We start from the raw sequence: 20,440 nt of genomic DNA, 5'->3' as shown, positions 1-20,440 counted from the left end.
AAAAGGGGCTCCCTTCCACCCCTCATCCTTCCTTGCTGGGAAGCCAGCAGAACAAGAGGCGCTGTGCAGCCTGCATTCGCTCCATAAGACGCACACACATCTCCCCTTGCTTTTTAGGAGTAAAAAAGTGTGTCTCACGGAGCGAAAAATACGGTAAGCTGAGGGGGGGAAAGGTGGAACCTCTGTTGTCGAACGCTTTGGAAGCTGAACAAGTTGGTTCTGTTTTCAAATCACTTTTGGAAGTCAGACTGCTTCCGAGGCGCATTTTTCCAACGGATTTTGCCAACTGGCAATGCCACCTCGGTTGACGCCAATTTTTGGTTGCCAGACAGTCTTCCAGAACACGTTTGACAACCGAGGTTCCGCTGCCTAGCCTTACCCTGCAAACTTCTCTCTCGCGGCTGTCTTCGTTCGATGCGCAACTCTTCCCCACTTGCATCTGCCGCCCTTTGCCGTTTCAACACATTCCACAGGACTTCCCTTTGCGCTGGAAATTTCACTCAAAGGCTTTTTTAATGGTTCATAATTCACATCATTTGGTGTGCAGCACATCTCGTGGCAACGGAGGCATAATTGGAGGGGGGGCCCACTCTCTGCTGAGTCCATCTCTTTGACCCGGGGCCGGAGCTCAGACACGGCGGCGTGAGGAGGAACAAAGGCAGCGAGAGCCAGGCGCTCAGTCTCCTCCCTGGGCATCGCGCTTTGGGAACACAATGTCAAAGATCTCCTTGTAGTGCTCGACAAAATGCACTTCCAGTCCTTCCGTGATGAAGTCCGCAAGGTCGCAGAAGTCCTTCTTGTTCTCCAGAGGCAGGATCATGCAGGAGACCCCGGCTCGCTTGGCCTAGGAGGGCGTGGAGAAAGGCAGGGTTAATGGGAATTGAGCAAAAAAACATTTACACCGCTTGGTTGGAGGAAATAGCAATGACCCAAAAACTCAGAGCAGTTTGCAAAAGAATAAAATCAAGGAAAGTTAACTGCAGTGGTAACCCTTGGTTTAAGAACAGCTTCGTTTATGAACAACTTGGATTAAGAAGGCTGCCTTGTGAACTTTGGCTTGGAAGCAGAATATGTTCCGCTTCTTGTTGAGTGTAAATTGAGCCCCCCACTGCTATGGGAAAGCACGCATTGGTTTAAGAATGGAATTCCAGAACAGGTTAAGTTCGTAAACCAAGGTACCACTGTATTTTAAACACACTGAAAAGTAATCAAAATTGACAACAAGCTAAAAACCAAGTTAAAACACACATTTTAATCTGAAAAATGGGGCAGGGCAGGTCTCAGGGTGGTTCACAGAATAAAATCAAGATATAAAACCACAAAATACCTAATAAAGTAGCAACCCCCCCAAAAAAAACACAGTTTAAAAGGGCATCGGAGGTTTGGTTGGCTCCTGTCCCGGGACAGCTCATTCGGTATGGAGCTTGAGACTCTTAAATCTCGGGGCTGTGGGTTCGAGCCCCGTGTTGGGCAAAAAGATCCCTGCATTGCAGGGGGTTGGGCTGGATGACCCTCGGGGTCCCTTCCCAACGCTACCATCCTTTGGGATAAGAAATGGTAGCCTAATAGAGAAATGCTACAGGTACGCAGAATGGAGAACGGTTGGCAGAGTTGGTGAGCAGGATCAATCCCCAATCCCTGCCTGGAAGACGTGCTGCAGTTCTGCTCCCCGACTTACCGCAATGGTCTTCTCCTTGATTCCTCCGACGGGAAGGATCTTGCCCGTCAGAGACACCTCCCCGGTCATGGCCACGTTCTGCCTCGCGGGCTGCCCCATCGCCAGGGACAGCAAGGCCGTCACGATCGTGCAGCCGGCGCTGGGCCCGTCCTTTGGGGTGGCTCCCTACGCACAAGAGAGAGGGAGAGGCAAGGCTTAGTCTGCGCACATCAGAGACCAGGAACTCCCACCCAGTAATAAGAACAACAGAGAGGGTGGGGGAATCTTGCCGCCTTCAAACTCAGAGTGGGGCATGCTCTGGTTATCTCCCGCTTGGACTACTGCCATGCGCTCTATGTGGGGGCTCCCTTGGAAGGTGACCCAGAAACGGCAACTAATCCAGAATGCGGCAGGCAGACTGGGGACTGGGAGTGGAGACCATATAACACCAGTCCTGAAAGACCCACATTGGCTCCCAGGACGTTTCCGAGCACAATTCAAAGGGTTGGTGCTGACCTTGAAAGCCCTAAACGGCCCAGTAGACATAAAGGAGCGTCTCCACCCCGGACACTAAAGTCCAGCTCTGAGGGTCTTCTGGCAGTTCCCTCCCTACAGGGAACCAGGCAGAGGGTGTTCTTGGAGATGACACCCTCCCATCAGATGTCAAGGAAATAAACAACTATCTGACTTTTAGAAGACATCCGAAGGCAGATTCCTTGTTTAGGGAAGTTTTTAATGACTGATGTTTTATTGTATTTTAAATCTCTTGTTGGAAGCCGCCCAGAGTGGCTGGGGAAACCCAGGCAGATGGGTGGGGTATAAATAATAAATTATTTTTATTAATTTCCTGACTCAAAAGCTTGAGAGAGCAAAAAAAAAACAACCTCGGTGCCACCAGCAAAAAGTGCTTTGTGAGGACTAGAAAGCTTAACGACTGTTTGTTTGGGGTGGGAGAAGGAGGAAGAGGGAACCCTGAACAGCACCCCATCCTGCCTCGTTCCTACCTCCGGGACGTGCAGGTGGAGGTGAGATGTCACCAGGAAGTCGTTGCCAGGATCCCTCTCCATCAGGAAGGCCCGGGCGAAGGTGTAGGCGATCTTGGCGCTCTCCTTCATGACGTCGCCCAGCTGCCCTGTCACCTCCAGGGAGCCCTCCTTGCTCTCTCGGTCCTTGGGGCGGCGGAGGGAGGTCTCGACAAACAAGGTGGAGCCGCCTGGGAGGGAAAAGGGAACAAGACGTTCAGTGGGACCTTGGTTCCCAAACGGCAAAAACACAGAAGTAAGAGCTGGGGACCCAACCAGAGGGGCCAGTCACACCTCGAAACCTCCAGCGCCCCAGATATAACGCCACCTCTTTTATGAATACAGTGGGACCTTGGTTCTCAAACACGAAAATCCGGAAGTAAGAGTTCCGTTTTCCGGCTGTCGACTTATTTCTGGGGCGCCAGCAGCAATCAGAATCCACGCCTCAGTTTCTGAACATTTCGGAAGTCAAACAGATTTTCGGAATGGATTAAGTTTGGCCAGGGGTCAGCAGACTTTTTCAACAGGGGGCCAGTCCACTGTCCCTCAGACCTTGTGAGGGGCCGGACTTATATTTTGGGGAAAAAATATGAACGAATTCCTATGCCCCACAAATAACTCAGAGATGCGTTTTAAATAAAACGACACATTCTAATCATGTAAAAACACGCTGATTCCTGGACCTCCCATGGGCTATTGGGCCGCATCCAGCCCCTGGGCCTTAGTTTGCCTACCCATGAGTTTGGCACTTTGGTTTTTGCTCTTTATTTTGCCTTTTTGTTTTTGAGGCATTTCCAGTTACTGTATTTTTCGCCCCATAGGGCCCACCGGCCCACCTAGTTTTTTGGAGGGGAAATAAAGAAAAAAAATTTATTTTCCCCCCAAGGTGCGAGGCTGGGGTCGGGGAAGCCTGAGCTTCCCCCGACCCCAGCCCCCAGAACAGGCTGCTCTCCGCAAGCCGTGGGAGCCCTCCCGCGGCTTGCGCAGAGCTACCCGAAGCCCCGGCGCGACTGCTCAACGCGCCGGGGCTTCGGGGTGCAGGCAGCTCTGCCCAAGCCGTGGGAGCCCGGGGGAACTTCTGCGGGCTCCCAAGGGTTGCGCAGAGCTTCCTGAAGCCTGGAGAGCGAGAGGGGTTGGTGCGCACCGACCCCTCTCGCTCTCCAGGCTTCAGCGAAAGCCTGCATTCGCCCCATAGGACGCACACACATTTCCCCTTCATTTTTGGAGGGGAAAAAAGTGCGTCCTATAGGGCGAAAAATACGGTAATTTGTTTCTGTGACTGTGTGGAACCCAGTTGAGATACTGATTGATTGATTGTGCAACTGCGAAAATGGATAAAAGCCCCCCATCCAAACAAAGACTGTCATCAGTGCAGCTAAGAAAACAGTTTAATCTTCATTTTATCATCTACAATACTGTCTTATTTATTTTATAGTACAGTACATTGATTCTTACTTTCGTTTTATGGCTCAATGGTCTCAGATAGCAAAATCCATGTTCAATTGCTGTCTTAGGGGCTGTTCTCAAAAGTATGGAATGGAGTAATCCGTTTTGCGTTCCCTTCTATGGGAAAGCGTGCCTTGGTTTTGGAACAAACTTCCTGGTTTTCAGCGTTTGAGAACCATGGTACCACTGTAGTGGGAATTATATTTTAATATTGACATTGATATGATGAGGCTATAATTGGATTATTGTAAGTGAAAACTAATAAAAACATATATCCAAAGAGAGAAAGAGAGAAAAGGCGTTTCCGAGTCTCACCCATGGCGGTCCAGGCCAGCCCCATCACCACCCCAGGGGGGGTCACGTCGTACATCCGGTCCACCGTGAAGATGGGCTTCCCGACAAAATCCTGGAGGTTTTCTGGCGTCACCTCCACCTTCTCCGCCTCCCCGCTGACAATCTTGTACGCCGATTTCCGCAGCACCTGAGCGAGCAAATGGGATGGGGGTTGGAGCCCTTGTTTTGGGGGGCGACACGATGCCTCAGTTCTCCCCCCTTCCCCACCAGCCAAAGAGGGGGATCCTCTCTCACCTTCTCCACTTGCTTCTGCAAGTTCCTCACCCCGCTCTCCCGGCAGTACTGCTTAATGAGGACGGTCAGGACGTCCGGCGTAATGCTGGTCTTGGCCTCATCCAGACCGCATAGGACCCTGGCCTGGGGGACCAGGTACCTCTGGGGGAGCGAAAGAGAGATGGGGTCAGGCCCCCCACAAATGACACAAAACCCTATATAACACACCCTATTTTTCGTGTATAACACGCCCCTGTGTATAAGATGCCCCCTATTTTGGGGGACTCAATTTAGAAAATTGGGGGTGAGATTGCCCACAGTTTGGGAGCTTTTTTGGGGGGAGGCAGAAAATTGCTCACCCAACTGCCCAACACTGCATAAGCCAATGGTCACTTGCCGCTGCCAATCTCCCACTCACAGAAGCAGGAAATCCCCCGCCCCCCCTCTGCACTACCGATGTATAAGACAGCCACAAATTTTTGACATTGATTTATCAGAAAAATAACTCGGCTTCTACACAGAAAAGTATGGTCTATGTCATAAAGGAACGCCCAATCATATAAACAGCGCCTGGGGGATCTGGTCCTCAATGAAACCTCATTTTTCCTCCATCCCAGAGTGAGTTGTGCTGAATGGCTAGACTTTAGGGCTGTCCCCCCCCCCCCCGAAGATTCCTACATTGCAGGGGTTAGACTAGATGGGCCCTGGGGGTCCCTTCCAATTCTCTATAGAAGCCCAATTCTTAGGAGCAGCTCACCTCCCGCCCTCTTTTGTGGGTCTCGCAAAAAGCTAAACCCAGAGGCGGACTTAAGCCTGGCACCCGCTAAAAAAGCGATTTCACTCCCTAAACCCATTGCAGACGAAACAGCCTTTCTGCAAGAGCCGGGCTCATTCATTTTAATAAAAAAAACACCTATTTTCTGTCTGTTGCTCTTTAAAAAAAGGGCATTTCACTCCTTGTTCTCCCTAAACCCATCACAGACGAAACCGCCTTTCCGCAAGAGCCAAGCTCATTCATTTTAAGCAAATTCAAGACGAGGCCCTGCGAGACCAGGGTTCGAATCCCGCATGGCCGGGGCTTTGGGGGTTTGAGAGGTGCAGACCGAGCCCCATGGGGGCGCTAGGGGGCTGCCAGGCCCAAGGCTCACCTCCGCGATGGCCAGCTTCTCCTGCGCCACGTAGCCCGAGATGTTGATCATCTCCATCCTGTCCCGCAGGGGCTCTGGGATCGTCTCCGTCACGTTGGCCGTGCAAATGAAGAGCACCTGGGGGGGGGGGCACACGAGGCGGAGAGCGTGGTTGGGCCTGGGCAGACCCACAAAGCCAGACCAGAGCCACTCTGGCCTTGTGGGCACAGAGAATGGCGCTCAGTCCTGGCCGCTTTGCAATTCAAGTGCAGGAAAAGGGGCAGAGATAGGAGTTGTGTAAAAAGGAAGGGTGTTTACGGAAACAATATAGGAACAGATTAGAAAAAGGTTAGCCCACCAAAAAACAATTTTTCTGCTAGGGATTACAGGGACATATATGTAGTTAAGTTGCTTATGTGTGTATTCCAGAAATGGAAAAAGAAAAAGTTCCAACCAGAGAAGAATGGAGAACCAAAATTACGGACTATGTCAACTCTGACAGCCAAAATAAGAAAATCAAATGACGATTTTCTCTCTCTTTTTTTGGGAAAAAATTATTCAGATTATTTGAAGAAATACAACATGAAGCATCTGTGAGCAGGACTGGAACAGGAAGATTTAGAGACGGTGGTGTTACGATTTTGACGTAAAAAGAGGGAAGAGGGGCTGCAACAAATGCGGGGAGAGTTAAGAAAAACGTCGCGGGGGAAAAGGTGGGAAATCGGTAAATTAAAGGATTTTTTTTAAAAAAAATATGTAGTGGAATTTCTGGAAATTGGGTAAAACATTTTAAAAAGACAAAAAGCAGCATACAGATAGATGATCAGTCCATCCCAACTCCCCTCACCACAGATGTCCTCAAGCCTCGTCATGGCGAATCAGTAACCCCCAAGGAGTTTCTGGACCCAGGCTCCCTCCCCGCTAACCACTGGTCCTGCTGGGGGGCCCAGCCAAACACACACACCCCTCCGCCAAGGGTCCAGGGAGCCCAGCCGCGTGAGAGAGAGAGAGAGAGAGAGAGAGAGAGGAGGGAGGGAACGCACCTTGGAGAGGTCGACCGGGACGTCCAGGTAGTGGTCCAGGAAGTTGGCGTTCTGCTCGGGGTCCAGCAGCTCAAGGAGGGCGGAGGAAGGGTCCCCTTGGTAGCCCCTGCCAATCTTGTCCACCTGCGGCACAGGAGCCGCGTCAGCGCCAGGGAGGAGCGGGCCCCCCAGGGCGCTGACGCAAGAGCGGGGCCTTTTCTGTGGCGGCTCCGTGTTTGTGGAACGCTCTCCCCAGGGAGGCTCGCCTGGTGCCTTCATTACACTACACAAACTGTTCCTCTTCAACCAGGCCTAGAGCTGACTAACATCCTATATATACCCTTTAAAATGCGCTGGTGGGGAGGGAGGTTATAGTTTTGTGGGGGGGTGGGGGTTTGCTGTTCCTGTTTCCATTACGTAACTTGGGTTATGTTATGTTGTGAGCTGCCCTCAGATGTAGGGCGGAATACAAATCAATCAATCAGTCGATCAATCAATCAGTAAGAGCCGGGAGGAGAGAATAATGATCATTTCTAATTTATACCCTGCCCGTTTGGATGGGTTTCCTCATCTATTCCCCATTCTATTGGTGGCTCCCAATAGAATATTAAAAGCAGAATAAAACTTCAAACATTAAAAACTTCCCTAAACAGGGCTGCCTTCAGATGTCTTCTAAAAGTCAAAGAGTTATTTCCTTGACATCTGATGGGAGGGTGTTCCACAAGGCAGGTGCCACCACCAAGAAGGCCCTCTGCCTGGTTCCCTGTAACTCGCTTCTCACAGGGAGGGAACAGCCAGGAGGCCCTCGGGAGAGGGACCCCGGTGTCCGGGCTGAACGATGGGGGTGGCATACAAATAATAACAATAATTTATTATTTATACCCCGCCCATCTGTCTGGGTTTCCCCAGCCACTTTGGGCAGCTTCCAACCAACAATCAAAATTACACGAAAACAATCATTCATTAAAAACCTCCCGACAAATCAATCAGTCAATCAATGAGCAAGACCCCCTTACCTCGTCGATCAGAATGAGGGGGTTCTCCGTCTTGGTCTTCTTCAGGCACTGGATGATCTTTCCTGGCATGGCCCCCACGTACGTCCGCCTGCGCGAGAAGCACAGGACCGCAGAGTTGGAACCAGGGAGCCCCAGGGCATCATCCAGTCCACCCCCCAACTAAAGCGGCTGCGGCCGACAGTCCCCCCACCTGTGGCCCTTGATCTCGGCCACGTCCGTCATCCCTCCGACGCTGAAGCGGAAATACTCGCGGTTCAAGGCCCGGGCGATGGAGCGGGCGATGCTGGTCTTGCCCACGCCGGGGGGGCCAAAGAAGCAGAGGATCTTGCCCTGAGTGGAGCCTCGCAGCTGGCTGACCGCAATGAATTCCTGGGCAGCGGGGGGGGGGGGGACAGAGACGGGTCAGAAAGACAGAGAAGAAAACAAGTTTATTTCCTGTTGCTGTTATATACTTATTAGTTTTCAATTATTAACATGCTTTAATGGAAAATAAAAACATATAAATATGTATATGTGTGTGTATATATAATTGTAACTGCACAGGGTAAAATAAGATGTGGAAAAGGGGGGGGGGGAAATAGCACCCATATACAATACAATTAAAAAAACCCAGAACCTATTACGAGATTGCTATTGTAGTTGCCCTATATTTAACCTAAAACAAGTGTTTTCAAAAATGAATTCCAAATATTAAAAGTTCGTCTACGTTCTGCTTGTTCTGTGAACCGCCCTGAGACCTCTGGGTATAGGGTACCATATAATTTCAATTAACAATAATAATACGCTAATATACCCCATTTGTTCACGAGTTGTGAGTTTGTACATGCCTTCTGTCTGTTGCTCTTAAAAGAAAGAAAGGGAGCAAACCACGGTTCATACCTAACCGCGGTTTAGAGGGCGGTATATGAATTCAATAAATAAGAATAAAAGAAAATACCGTATTTTTTGCTCTATAAGACTCACTTTTTCCCTCCTAAAAAGTAAGGGGAAATGTGTGTGCGTCTTATGGAGCGAATGCAGGCTGCACAGCTATCCCAGAAGCCAGAACAGCAAGAGGGATTGCTGCTTTCGCTGTGCAGAGATCCCTCTTGTTGTTCTGGCTTCTGAGATTCAAAATATTTTTTTTCTTGTTTTCCTCCTCTAAAAACTAGGTGCGTCTCGTGGTCTGGTGCGTCTTATAGAGCGAAAAATACGGTACCTATCTTCTGTCCGTTGCTCTTAAAAAAGAAAGGAAGGGAGCAAACCACGGTTCATACCTAACCATGGTTCAGCGCTTGGGGAAAACACGGCCTGCGTTTCCGCCCCGCCTCAGAGGCGCAGCGTGTGTCCTTACCAGAACCCTCTTCTTGACGTCCTCCATGCCGTAGTGGTCCTCTTCCAGGACGGCCTGGGCCCTGGCCAGCTCCAGATTCTCCTCGCTGCATTTTCCCCAGGGGATGGAGGTCAGCCAGTCCAGGTAGTTCCGCGTGACGTTGAACTCGGACGAGTGGTTGTCCAGCAGCCCCAGCTTGTTCAGCTCCTCGTCGATGACCTCCATGACGTGCTGGGGGACCACCAGGTCCTTCAGCCGCTCCCGGAACTTCTCCTCGATGGCGTCCTTGTCCTCCTTCTCCAAGCCCAGCTCCTTCTTGATGATCTTCAGCTGCTCGTGCAAGAGGTACTTGCGGTGCGTCTGCTTGATCTTCTCCTCCACCTGCCGGAGGGGAGACAGGGGAGACGGCGGAGGGGCGTGGGTGGGAGAAGGCCACCCTGCCCTGAATGGGGAAACTGGGCCCCCGAAGGACCAGGTGCGCAGCCTGGGGGGCATTTTGGACTCACCGCTGTCCATGGAGACGCAGGTCAGTTCTGTGTCCTGTACGCAGGATGAGATCCTCCCTGCCTGCAGACTGTCTGGCCAGAGTGGGGCATGCTCTGGCTATCTCCCACTTGGACTACTGCCATGCGCTCTCCATGGGGCTGCCTTTGAAGGTGACCCGGAAACTGCAACTAATCCAGAATGCAGCAGCCGGACTGGGAGTGGAGACCATATAACACTCGTCCCGAAAGACCTACACTGGTTCCCAGTACGTTTCCAAGCACAATTCAAAGTGCTGGTGCTGACCCTGAAAGCCCTAAATGGCCCAGTAGACCTGAAGGAGCGTCTCCACCCCGGACACCGGGGTCCTCCTCCCGAGGGCCTTCTGGCGGTTCCCTCCCTGCAAGAAGCGAGGTTACAGGGAAGCAAGCAGAGGGCCTTCTCGGTGGTGGCGCCTGCCCTGTGGAGCGCCCTCCCGTCAGATATCAAGGAGATAAACAACTATCTGATTTTTAGAAGACATCTGAAGACAGCCCTGTTTAGGGACATTTTTAATGACCGATGTTTTAATGTATTTTTAATCTTTTGTTGGGAGCTGCCCAGAGTGGCTGGGGAAACCCAGCCAGATGGGCAGGGTAGAAATAATAAATTATTATTATTATTATATCATCATCACCATCATTATTATTGCCTCGTTCTGCCCCCAAATACCTCCCAGGAGACCTGCTCACCTCCCGCCCAAGACGTTGCTGGAGTTTGCTGAGTTCATACTCTTTCTTCAGCAGAGAGAGGGCTTTGTAGAGGCGCTTGGGAATCTAGGAGGAAAGGAAAGAAATCCCCATGTGTGTCTTTTCAGGGGGCCAGAGAGCCTTGGGGTTCAGGGGAGGGCGAGTCACGTTCCAGAAGGCTCCAAAGCCCCGGGGATTATTCTGGATTCGTATATTTCTCACCCGCCTTTCTCCCAAGGTTCAAGAAGGCACCCAACATTTTAAACACATCATTATAAAATGAAGTTGTTACTAGTTAAAAAAAAATAGCTGGAATGAATCACAAGCCCATCCGGATCCTTGTTATAGCAGTCCTCTGCTTTATATGAAATTAATTATCTTTGCAAAACGATAGTGCTGCGCATCTGGAGCCAGGAATTAAAACAGCAGCCCAAGTGGCCAGCATCCCCTGCACCGAAGTTTCCAAAGACCTGCCTGGAAATATTTCCCGCCTGGAAAAATATTAAGGGGGGGGAAGTACCGAAGCGGTTTTTAGCAACACCCCCCCAAAAAAATCCCCCGATGTGGCTGCCACCGAGGAAAGGTGCGGCAATAAGTAACCAAACAGCTAAACCCCTGTGTTGCAAACAATTATCAGGAATTTCCAAGGCAACACAATATCCAAGTACAACAATGCAGTATCAATATAAACTCTTTATATAATCTATAATATCAATATAAATAAAACCAAAAGTACATACCCCATCTACATGGTGAATGGGATTGTATAACAACAATATCTACAGAGCAGTGGTCATAAAGTTCTGTAACGACTGCTACTGACTGCATGTTGCCAGAAACCTAAAAAGCCGACCCCAGGTGGGGCTCATCACCAGGAGATTGAGCTTAAAGATACAGCACAGTTTAACAGCCAGAATGTAAAGAATCAAATAAAACTAATGAGATCCAATTCAGAATTAAGTCCTCCCGGTGAACGGTTTTGAACATAAAGATAAACCGAGATTCTTGCTGTCGTAAGCGTCTTTCATAATCTTGTCTAATACTTATGGCTTTCTGATTCACCCACAATACCGTGAATAATAAATTCATGTCCGAATGGTTATGAGAAACAAAATGTTCCACAAGAGGCGCCTCCAAATTGCCTCTGTTCACGCATTCGTAATGCCAGTTTGGAGGCGTCACTTTTGGTTTTATTTCATATTTCATACTGAATTGTCAATATAGTACATGCAGGTCATTGTTTCAATAATTCATTTGCAGTTTATGAAGCATGTCTGTATCCTTCTGCTGTGCTGAAGAAGAATTCCACAAAACAGTGGGTATATCCGGAATCACTGTTCACTACGTCTGTTTGCAGACCACTTTGGCAGCGACGGACGTCATAAAACAAAGCTTTACAGCTTGTTTTCACCAGATAAGAATCTGACCCACTGCTTCTTTCAGAGACTTGCACAGTCTACAAAGACTTTCAGAGACTGATAAGACTTACTTTCAGGGATTTATGAGATTCTGCTTATTTGGTTTTTCATATTGCTCAGTGTTCCGTATAGATTATATAAAGAGTTTATATTGATATTGCATTGTTGTACTTGGTCATCGTGTGGCCTTGGAAATTACCGACGAAAGGTGCTCAGCCGAGGCCCTCAGCACCCGGCAGGTTCATCTAGAGAAGGCACATCCAGCTCTCTAGAGACTGCGATCAACTCCCAGGACAATAAAACTGGCAGCGATCCACCCATTGTCCTTGCCTAGAGTTGTCGGGCTTTTTTTGGGGGGGGGGAGCACTGCCCAGAATTTTTAAGCTTCTGTTGGGAGGAGTGGCAAGAGTTGTTCAGCTTTTTCGGGGGGGTGGGATGCTGAAAATCGCTCACCCAAGAGCCCACCACCGCAGAGAATCCAGACTTTCACAGTGGCGATGGGACACTGCGCCTCCCCACTTACGTTTGTCTCTTCCAGGATGTCCTGCAACTCGTGGGACTCAGCCCCCGTCAGAGCGGCCCCCATGTCGCTCAGGTAGATGGGGTTGTCGACCACCCTCTGCCCCGCCTGCATCATCTGAAGCACGGACTCCCTGCGAGGACGGACAAAACCGCAAGTCAGAAGAGCAGGGCTGCCTCTTTCCCGCAAGAGTCCTTCGTTCCCAGAAAAAAGACTGGTGGGAAGTTTCTTTCTGCGCATGGGCAGCTTCTGGGCTCAACTGAGATGTTTCGTATGAGGGAAACTTTTGTCGTATGTGGTGGAATTGCAAAATGATAAAGGAATTCCGGGAAATGATGTATAATGAATTGGGAAAAAAATGTTTAAAATCACTTTACAGTGGTACCATGGTTCTCGAACTTAATCCGTTCCGGAAGTCTGTTCCGAAACCAAGGAGCGCTTTCCCATAGAAAGGAATGCAAAATGGATTAATCCATTCCAGACTTTTAAAAACAAGCCCTAAGACAGCAATTGAACATGAATTTTACTATCTAACGAGACCATTGATCCATAAAACGAAAGCAAGAATCAATGTACTGTGCTATAAAATAAATAAGGCAGCATTGTAGATGATAGAAATTAAAAAAAATAAAAAATTCTGACACAGACTGACGATGGTCATTGTTTGCATGGGGGGCTTTTATCCATTTCCTACAATCAATCAATTAGTAGCTGAACTGGGTTCCACACAGTCACAGAAACGAAGTCGCAAGTCAGTCATAGTAAAAAAAAAACCCTCAAAAAGTCACACAAATAAAAGCGCAAAAAGAAAAGCTCCAAATATGACTTTGGTTTTGGAACGGACTTCAGGAATGAATTCAGTTTGCATTTTGCCCTGCTAAGGCGGAGGAGGGTAATTGGAAGTGCACTGGACCCAAGGACAGAGAAGTTTGGTTTGCCTAACAAAACTCCCAATAGGTTGTAAACTCCATATACGAAACCAACACTCATTCGTTCCGTTCCTAAATCCCTCACCCACCCTCTGCCCCAGGGCGTGTGGCAATGGTAAAAAAAATACACAGTTCTGAAAGAAGTAAGATGGTTCCAGCATGAAAAATGCAAAAAAATAATAATATATCTTTAGGAATCTGAACCTTTACAGACTGTTCGACATATAAAAATGGTCCCAAGGGAGAATAAGACTGGGAGAAGTTTGCTATTCAGTTTGTGGTCGGCTTTCCAAGGCAGCTCCTCATCGGGGGTCGTGTGAAGGGCCTGTACGGCCACTTCCTGGGAGGGGGGCATGTGCCGGGGGGAGGCAGGGCCAGGGGGGCAAAGAGGGCGTCGCAAAAGCCTTCTCCGAACCCACCTGTACAGCGGGTTCAGCGCGATGATGTCCCGGATGGTCTTGACGATTTCGGCCGTCAGGGCCTGCGAAGGAAGACAGCGAGAGGGGCGGTTGGAGGGTGGGAAGGGAGAGGGACGCCCCTGAGGAACAAACCTCCGTTTCCACTCACCAGACAACGCCCGCCCAGGAAGGGCAGCGTGACCTTTGCCGCCTTGCCAACTCCTGGTGGGCGACTCTCACTCACCTTGACCTCTTCCGTGACCTGGAATTCCTCGTGGGCCACGTTGTCCACTTCCACCATCAGCACCTCCCCCGGGGAGGCTTCCAGGGGCTCCAGAACCACGTCCCCCACGGCCTCCGCCGCCTCGCCTGCCTCCCTCTTCGACCGCTTCTGCTTCCGGCGGGTCTTCGGCTTGCTCTCCTCGGCCGCCTCTTCGGGGTCCACCTCCAGCTGCTTGTTGATCCGGATCCTGCAGGCCCAGAGGGGGGAGATGGGGTCAGTAAAGGGATCCCCATTCTCTCTCTCATATATACACACACACACACACACACACACACACACAGTCTCCAGGCACGTGTCTGAGCACAAGTCAAAGTGTTGGTGCTGATTTTTAAAGCCCTGTATGCCTGAAGGAGCGTCTCCACCCCCATCGTTCAGCCTGGACACAGAGGTCCAGCTCCGAGGGCCTTCTGGCAGTTCTCGCCTTGCAAGAAATGAGCTTACAGGGAACCAGGCAGAGGGCCTTCTCGGTGGTGGCGCCCACCTTGTGGAACACCCTCCCAGCAGATTTCAAGGAAATACAGTGGTACCTCTGGATGCGAACGGGATCCGTCCCGGAGCACTGTTTGCATCCTGAGTAGAACGTAAGACATGACTGAACGTGTCGCGTTTTGCCACTTCTGCGCATGACGTCATTTTGAGCATCTGCCCATGTGCGAGTGGTGAAACCCGGAAGTAACGCGCTCCGTTACTTCCGGGTCGCCACGGAGCGTAACTTGAAAACGCTCAACATGAAGCACATTTAACCCGAGGTATGACTGTAAATTTCTACAGTCGTACCTCAGAAGTCGAACGGAATCCTTTCCGGAACTCTGTTCAACTTCCAAAACGTTCAGAAACCAAGACACGGCTTCCGATCAGCCAAAGAAGAAGAAGAAGGAGAAGAACAGGAGGAGGAGGGGGAGGAGAGAGGGCAGAATGGAGCAAAGCTATCCCTCCCCAGTCGCAAGCGCTGTCATCCAGTCTTCATCTTTCTCATTTGCTGCTTCCTTCCACGACCCTCCCCTTCGCCGGCGGGGAGGCCAGTGAGGAAGCAGAAGGGGGGGTCGGGGGGGGTTACCTCCGGTGCCCCATGACGATCATCCTCAGCCGGTCCCCCAGGTCCTGCATCTCGTGAATCTGCACAAAGGTTCCCATCTGGTAGATCTCGTCCAGGTTCTCCACCACGTCCGACTCGTTGCTGGAGATCACAGCAGGTGTTCAGAATGGCAGGCAGAGAGGGATTTATTTTATTGGGGGGGGGACAGTGGCTCTCCATGGTTTCAGGACCTTCTGCATGCAAAGCAAGTGATCCGCTCCTGAGCTGCAGACCCCACCCCCTTAACTGAAGAAAGGCGGAACATTCAATGCGGGGGGAGAGATTTAAAACTGCACTTGGCCTTTGGAGCACAATACATGGGTGGCGTTTCTCGCGTGGGACCCCAAGAATGACTGGGGTGAAAGCTCTGGGCTCACCTGTCGTCCTTTTTGAGGAAGACACCAGCGTACGGTTGGGCAAGGCTGACTTTCTCCGCAGCAACTCAACCAGCTTCTTGTTTTTCACCTAAAAGGTTTAATAATAATTATTATTATTGACATTATTAATGAATTACCCACCCTTCACCCTAAGGTTCGGGAGCGGGTTAAATCAATTAAAATGCAACACTAAGAACAGTTTAAAACACCTTGCAGTCACAGGAGGAAGGTGGGTCCTAAAAAATATACATCTCAAGTGTCCAAAGCCACAGAAGGACGCGTGTCAGTCAGTTAAGGCAAGCCTAGAAGAGAGAGTCTGGCAAAGAGGGGAGCATTGACCTCCAAGTTGAAGCTTTTCTTAGAACAAAGCCCATTTGCTAGGGAGCCAGCCCCAATGAATGAATGAAATCTTTATTGCTAAAAGCTATAAGCCGTCGCAATGGGTCACAATGTGGTTAAACGTGGTTCTTTTTAAAAAAACCCCACCTTAGACTGAGTTTTAGCACACATGAAAAACTTAAAACAAATTCTTATTTCCTGTTAATAGCCTTTGGACTATAATGTAACTTAAACAGAAAACTATCTTTAGAAAGACTTTTCCTCCCAAAGCATTTTATTTTAAAAATCCGATTTTAATTTTTAAAAATCCGATTTTAATTTTAAAAGTCCGATTTAAAAAATAAATAAATCTGATTTATTTTTTTATTTTAAAAAATCATTTTTATAAACACCCTGACTAGAATTAAGGTTTGCTCCTTGTATTTTGAGTAGAAATCAGATGAACGATGGCCGCAGGAAGGTTGTACAAGGCCCCTGATGAACATTCAGCCATCTCTCTCTCAGTTCTGCCCTTCCATACCAGCATTTCTAAAATGTGAGATGTCACATCTATCACAGTCCAAGGAAACCAGAGATGCTGAACTGCGGCTTCTGCCCAAACAAGAGCAGCCCCAATCTCCCCCCCCCCCCCCAGTCTATCTACCAAACAAATCCTTGAAAAGGTGGCCTTGGCAAGCGCTGGGCCTCTCAAGGGAAAAGCAATGCAAAGGGCAGCATGTCTAATGCGAGGTCTGGACAACACCAAGGCCAAAAGTGACGTCCCTGCCAGCAAATTGCGGCACCACACAATAGCAGAATTGGGAAGGAGGCAAAAAGCCATTCAGCTGGAACCACAGCGAAAGAACAGCTGAGAGTTCGAAGCAAAGGAGCTGCGCTTCTATTTTCTTGAAACGAGCGGCAAAGGAGGAGATGATGAAACGCAGTGAAATCTCAGCAGACGGCCGGTTTATGAGTCACATCCTAAAATTCCAGGGATTGTGTGTGTGTGTGGCCTCTCCTCCCCTCTCCCACACCAGAGCAGGAAGATAACAACAACAACAATATAACAATTACAATAATAACTATAATAATAAAATTATAGTTTGTTTGCATCCTTCTCCCCTCCCCCCATTATAAGAATGGTAAGGTCTCAAATGTAGAATAAAACGTTGATAAATGTACCAGGCAAACACATAAGTATAGAAACCACGTGTACAGGAGAGCAACTCTCCCAAGTTGACCTCAAATCTTTCTCTGCAAGGAGGAAGGAAATTGGAACAATAATAATTGTCTTTCCATTTGGACTGCAGGGGCTTACACCTCCCTTTTCAAATACTGCCTGGCAAGTATCTGTTAAGCTGAGCAAACTACCAAGATGCACAAGAGATTCAGAAACTAAGTATTTACCATCTCCAAGGAATGGCCAGGCTACCCAGAAAATTCAACTGAGTAAGGCATAATCACCATTATTACAAAAATCTGAGATTACAGGCAAGACCTCTCCCTTGCAGCAGGTGCTTCTAATCTCAGCTCGTTACACTGTGAAAATACCAGATCAAATACTTATTTCACTCATTAGAATGCACATCCATCTCTGACTTTTGACTTCTGGGTTTCTGTGAGAGTCAGAATAACAACAGGAATTCTAATGAGTGAAATAAGTATTTGATCCCCTCTCAACCAGCCAGGTGTCAGGCTACCTGGTATCTTCACTGCAGGTTACGAGCTGAGATTAGAAGCACCTGCTGTAAGGGAGAGAGATCTTGCCTGTAATCCCAGCTCGTTATAGTACCAAAAGACACCTGTCGACAGAAGCAAGCAATCCAGCGGATTCCAAAATAGCCACCATGGACCAAAGAGCTATCCAAGGATGTCAGGGACAAGATTGTAGACCCACATAAGGCTGGACTGGCTACAAGACTACCAGCTACAATAAACCTACCATTAAAATTATGGACTGGTCATTTCTTCGTCAGAGGGCAAATGGGCAAATTTAGTAGGGAATCAAATACTTTCCCCCCTCACTGTAACTGTTTATTTCCTTTAATAAAGGTCAAGTTTCCTAGCAGCTTTGCTTCTCAATATTATTTTATTATTTATTGAATTTATATACTGATCTATGAAAGGGGGGGTCCCCTCAGGCCGGTACACATGATGAAATCAATATATTATAAAACCACAAAACACATAATTAAAAACAACCCCCCCCCAAAAAAACCCCTATTAAAAGGCCTCTTGTTATTTTCTCGTACCGATAGGGAACCGGCTTAAGGGCTCTATATGGGGCTCAGGATTTTCGAGATGTTTAGGTGGGGCATGGCCCAAAAAAGTTTGGGAACCACAGCTAGAGAGGGACTCTAGACACCCCATAAGGCAGGGGTTGGCAAACTAAGGCCTGGGGGCCGGATGCGGCCCAATTGCCTTCTAAATCTGGCCTGCGGACAGTCTGGGAATTAGCGTGTTTTTATAACATAGTGGTACCTCGGGTTAAGTACTTAATTTGTTCTGGAGGTCTGTTCTTAACCTGAAACTGTTCTTAACCTGAAGCACCACTTTAGCTAATGGGGCCGCTGCGCCGCCAGAGCACGATTTCTGTTCTTATCCTGAAGCACTATTTCTGGGTTAGTGGAGTCTGTAACCTGAAGCGTCGGTAACCCGAGGTACCACTGTAATAATAATTTATTATTTATACCCTGCCCATGTGGCTGGGTTTCTCCAGCCACTCTGGGCGGTTTCCAATGGAATATTAAAATACAAAAACCTACCGAACATTAAAAGCTTCCCTGAACTTTTTCCATGAGTATGTGTGCCCTTTTATTGAAAATGCATCTCTGGGTTATTTGTGGGGCCTATCTATTACTATGAGTAATAATAATAACAATAAATTTTTATTTATACCCCGCCCTCCTCGGCTAACACCAGTAAAATTACAATAAAAACATAAGGGGGGGGGGACGGACCATTTAAAATACAGGTTAAAAATACAATTTAAAATGCAGCCTCATTTTAATTATAGCCTATAGAGTAGAAGGTGTCCTTTTCTGGGGTATTTGTGGTGTAGCCTTCTTGGACTTTACCAGTCTAAAGTGGTGGGGGTCTGCGTTGCTCCCGGGAGGGAGAAAGGAAGTCCAATGACACCGAGGTTGATTCAGAGAGAGAGTTTATTCTGCTCTCCGGCTGGCAGAAGGCCCTTGCGTGGTCAGTCCACAGCAAGTCCAAAGAAATGAGGAATTTCATTTTAAAGCATTTTGGAAATGCTCCCTTGGAGAAGGAAAAAGGCGGATTTGGGGGCCCGTTTCAGACTGACTGCCCGGCCAGGTTTGGGAAACCCATTCCTTCCGTGGGGCATAGGAATTCCCCGGTGCGAGACCCCGGCCCCCCGCCGCCAAGCTGGCTGCCCCTTGGTCTGGGGGGCTTCGGGGCGCGTTCCTACCTCGATGATCTTGATGAAGCGGGGGAAGACGGGGTTCCGGGCCACGGCGATGAGCGGCACGTGCGGGACCCTCTCGGGGACCATGAGGGGCGCCAGCGCCGTCACCGGCCCGCCGCCCGACTCCGCGCCCCCGTCCCCGGGGAGCCCGCCTCCGCCTCCGCCTCCGCCTCCGCCTCCCCCCTCGCCTCCCTCGCCGTCTTCCAGGCCGCCGTCCGAGGGGCCTCGCAGGAAGGAGAGCAGCCGCTGGGGAGGAGGCCGGGGAGCCGCCGGCGGGGGAAGCCAGGCCCGCCCGGAGCCCGCCCTCGCCGCCGCCGCCGCCGCCGCCGCCGCCGCCGGAGCCCGCCTCGGGTACAGCCGCCCCCGGCAGCGCCACAGCAGCCGCAGCGGAGACGCCGCCGCCGACATGGACGCCGCCATCTTGGACAGCGCCGCGCGCGGAGTGATGACGACACCGCGCCACGGCGGAGGGAGGGGGAGAGAGACGGAGAGGGAGCGGAAGTGGCGGGGCAGAGCGGCCCCTGCGGAACTTCCGGGGGTGGAGAAGGAGGAGGGACGGAGGCCAGGCGCCGCGGCCGCTGATTGGCCAGTTGCCTTTGCTTGGGCTTTGAATTATTGCCTGATTGGATTTTACAGTTCATTTATATTGTATTGTATTGTATTGTATTGTATTGTATTGTATTGTATTGTATTGTATTGTATTGTATTGTATCATTTTATTTTGTTTTACAGTGTATATATGTCTTTGTTTTATTTTACTGTATTTTATTTTACAGTGCATATGTGTTATATTGTTACCCGCTACAATATCATTTTATTTTACTGTGGTACCTCGGGTTACAGACGCTTCAGGTTACAGACGCTTCAGGTTACAGACTCCGCTAACCCAGAAATAGTGCTTCAGGTTAAGAACTTTGCTTCAGGATGAGAACAGAAATCGTGCTCCGGCGGCGCAGTGGCAGCAGCGGGAGGCCCCATTAGCTAAAGGGGTGCTTCAGGTTAAGAACAGTTTCAGGTTAAGAACGGACCTCTGGAACGAATTAAGTACGTAACCCGAGGTACCACTGTACTTTATTTTGCAGTGTATATGTATGTATTATAGTATATCATATCATTTTACTTAATTTTACAGTGTATATATGTGTGTTACATTGTATTATATCACTTTACTTTATTTCAGACATGTGGTTCATGTCCTTTATTATTATTATTATTATTATTTAGATACCGCCCTATACCCGAGGGTCTCAGGGCGGTTCACGACTAAAATCAAGATATAAAACCACAAAATATGTAATAAAAATAAAAATGA

The 20,440-nt window shown here is 49.2% G+C and overlaps 1 protein-coding gene across 1 annotated transcript; it reads right to left on the bottom strand.

Moving 5' to 3' along the window:
* Positions 1–481: 481 nt before the first annotated feature.
* On the bottom strand, positions 482–19,314 carry LONP1 (lon peptidase 1, mitochondrial). Its single transcript, XM_080988873.1, is given in 18 exon segments — positions 482–844; positions 1,679–1,843; positions 2,662–2,870; positions 4,441–4,606; positions 4,714–4,854; positions 5,841–5,957; positions 6,863–6,985; positions 7,858–7,945; positions 8,048–8,226; positions 9,191–9,550; positions 10,384–10,467; positions 12,322–12,451; positions 13,667–13,728; positions 13,890–14,115; positions 14,986–15,105; positions 15,381–15,429; positions 15,432–15,468; positions 19,132–19,314. Coding segments are annotated over 18 exon segments (2,508 nt in total). The 5' UTR covers positions 19,216–19,314; the 3' UTR covers positions 482–676.
* Positions 19,315–20,440: the final 1,126 nt, after the last annotated feature.

The sequence above is a fragment of the Podarcis pityusensis genome, assembly GCF_964106645.2.
Source record: "Podarcis pityusensis genome assembly, chromosome: 18".
NCBI lineage: Eukaryota > Metazoa > Chordata > Lepidosauria > Squamata > Lacertidae > Podarcis > Podarcis pityusensis.
The sequence above is the reverse complement of the archived record's forward strand: the minus strand, read 5'-3'. Positions and strand labels throughout refer to the sequence as shown.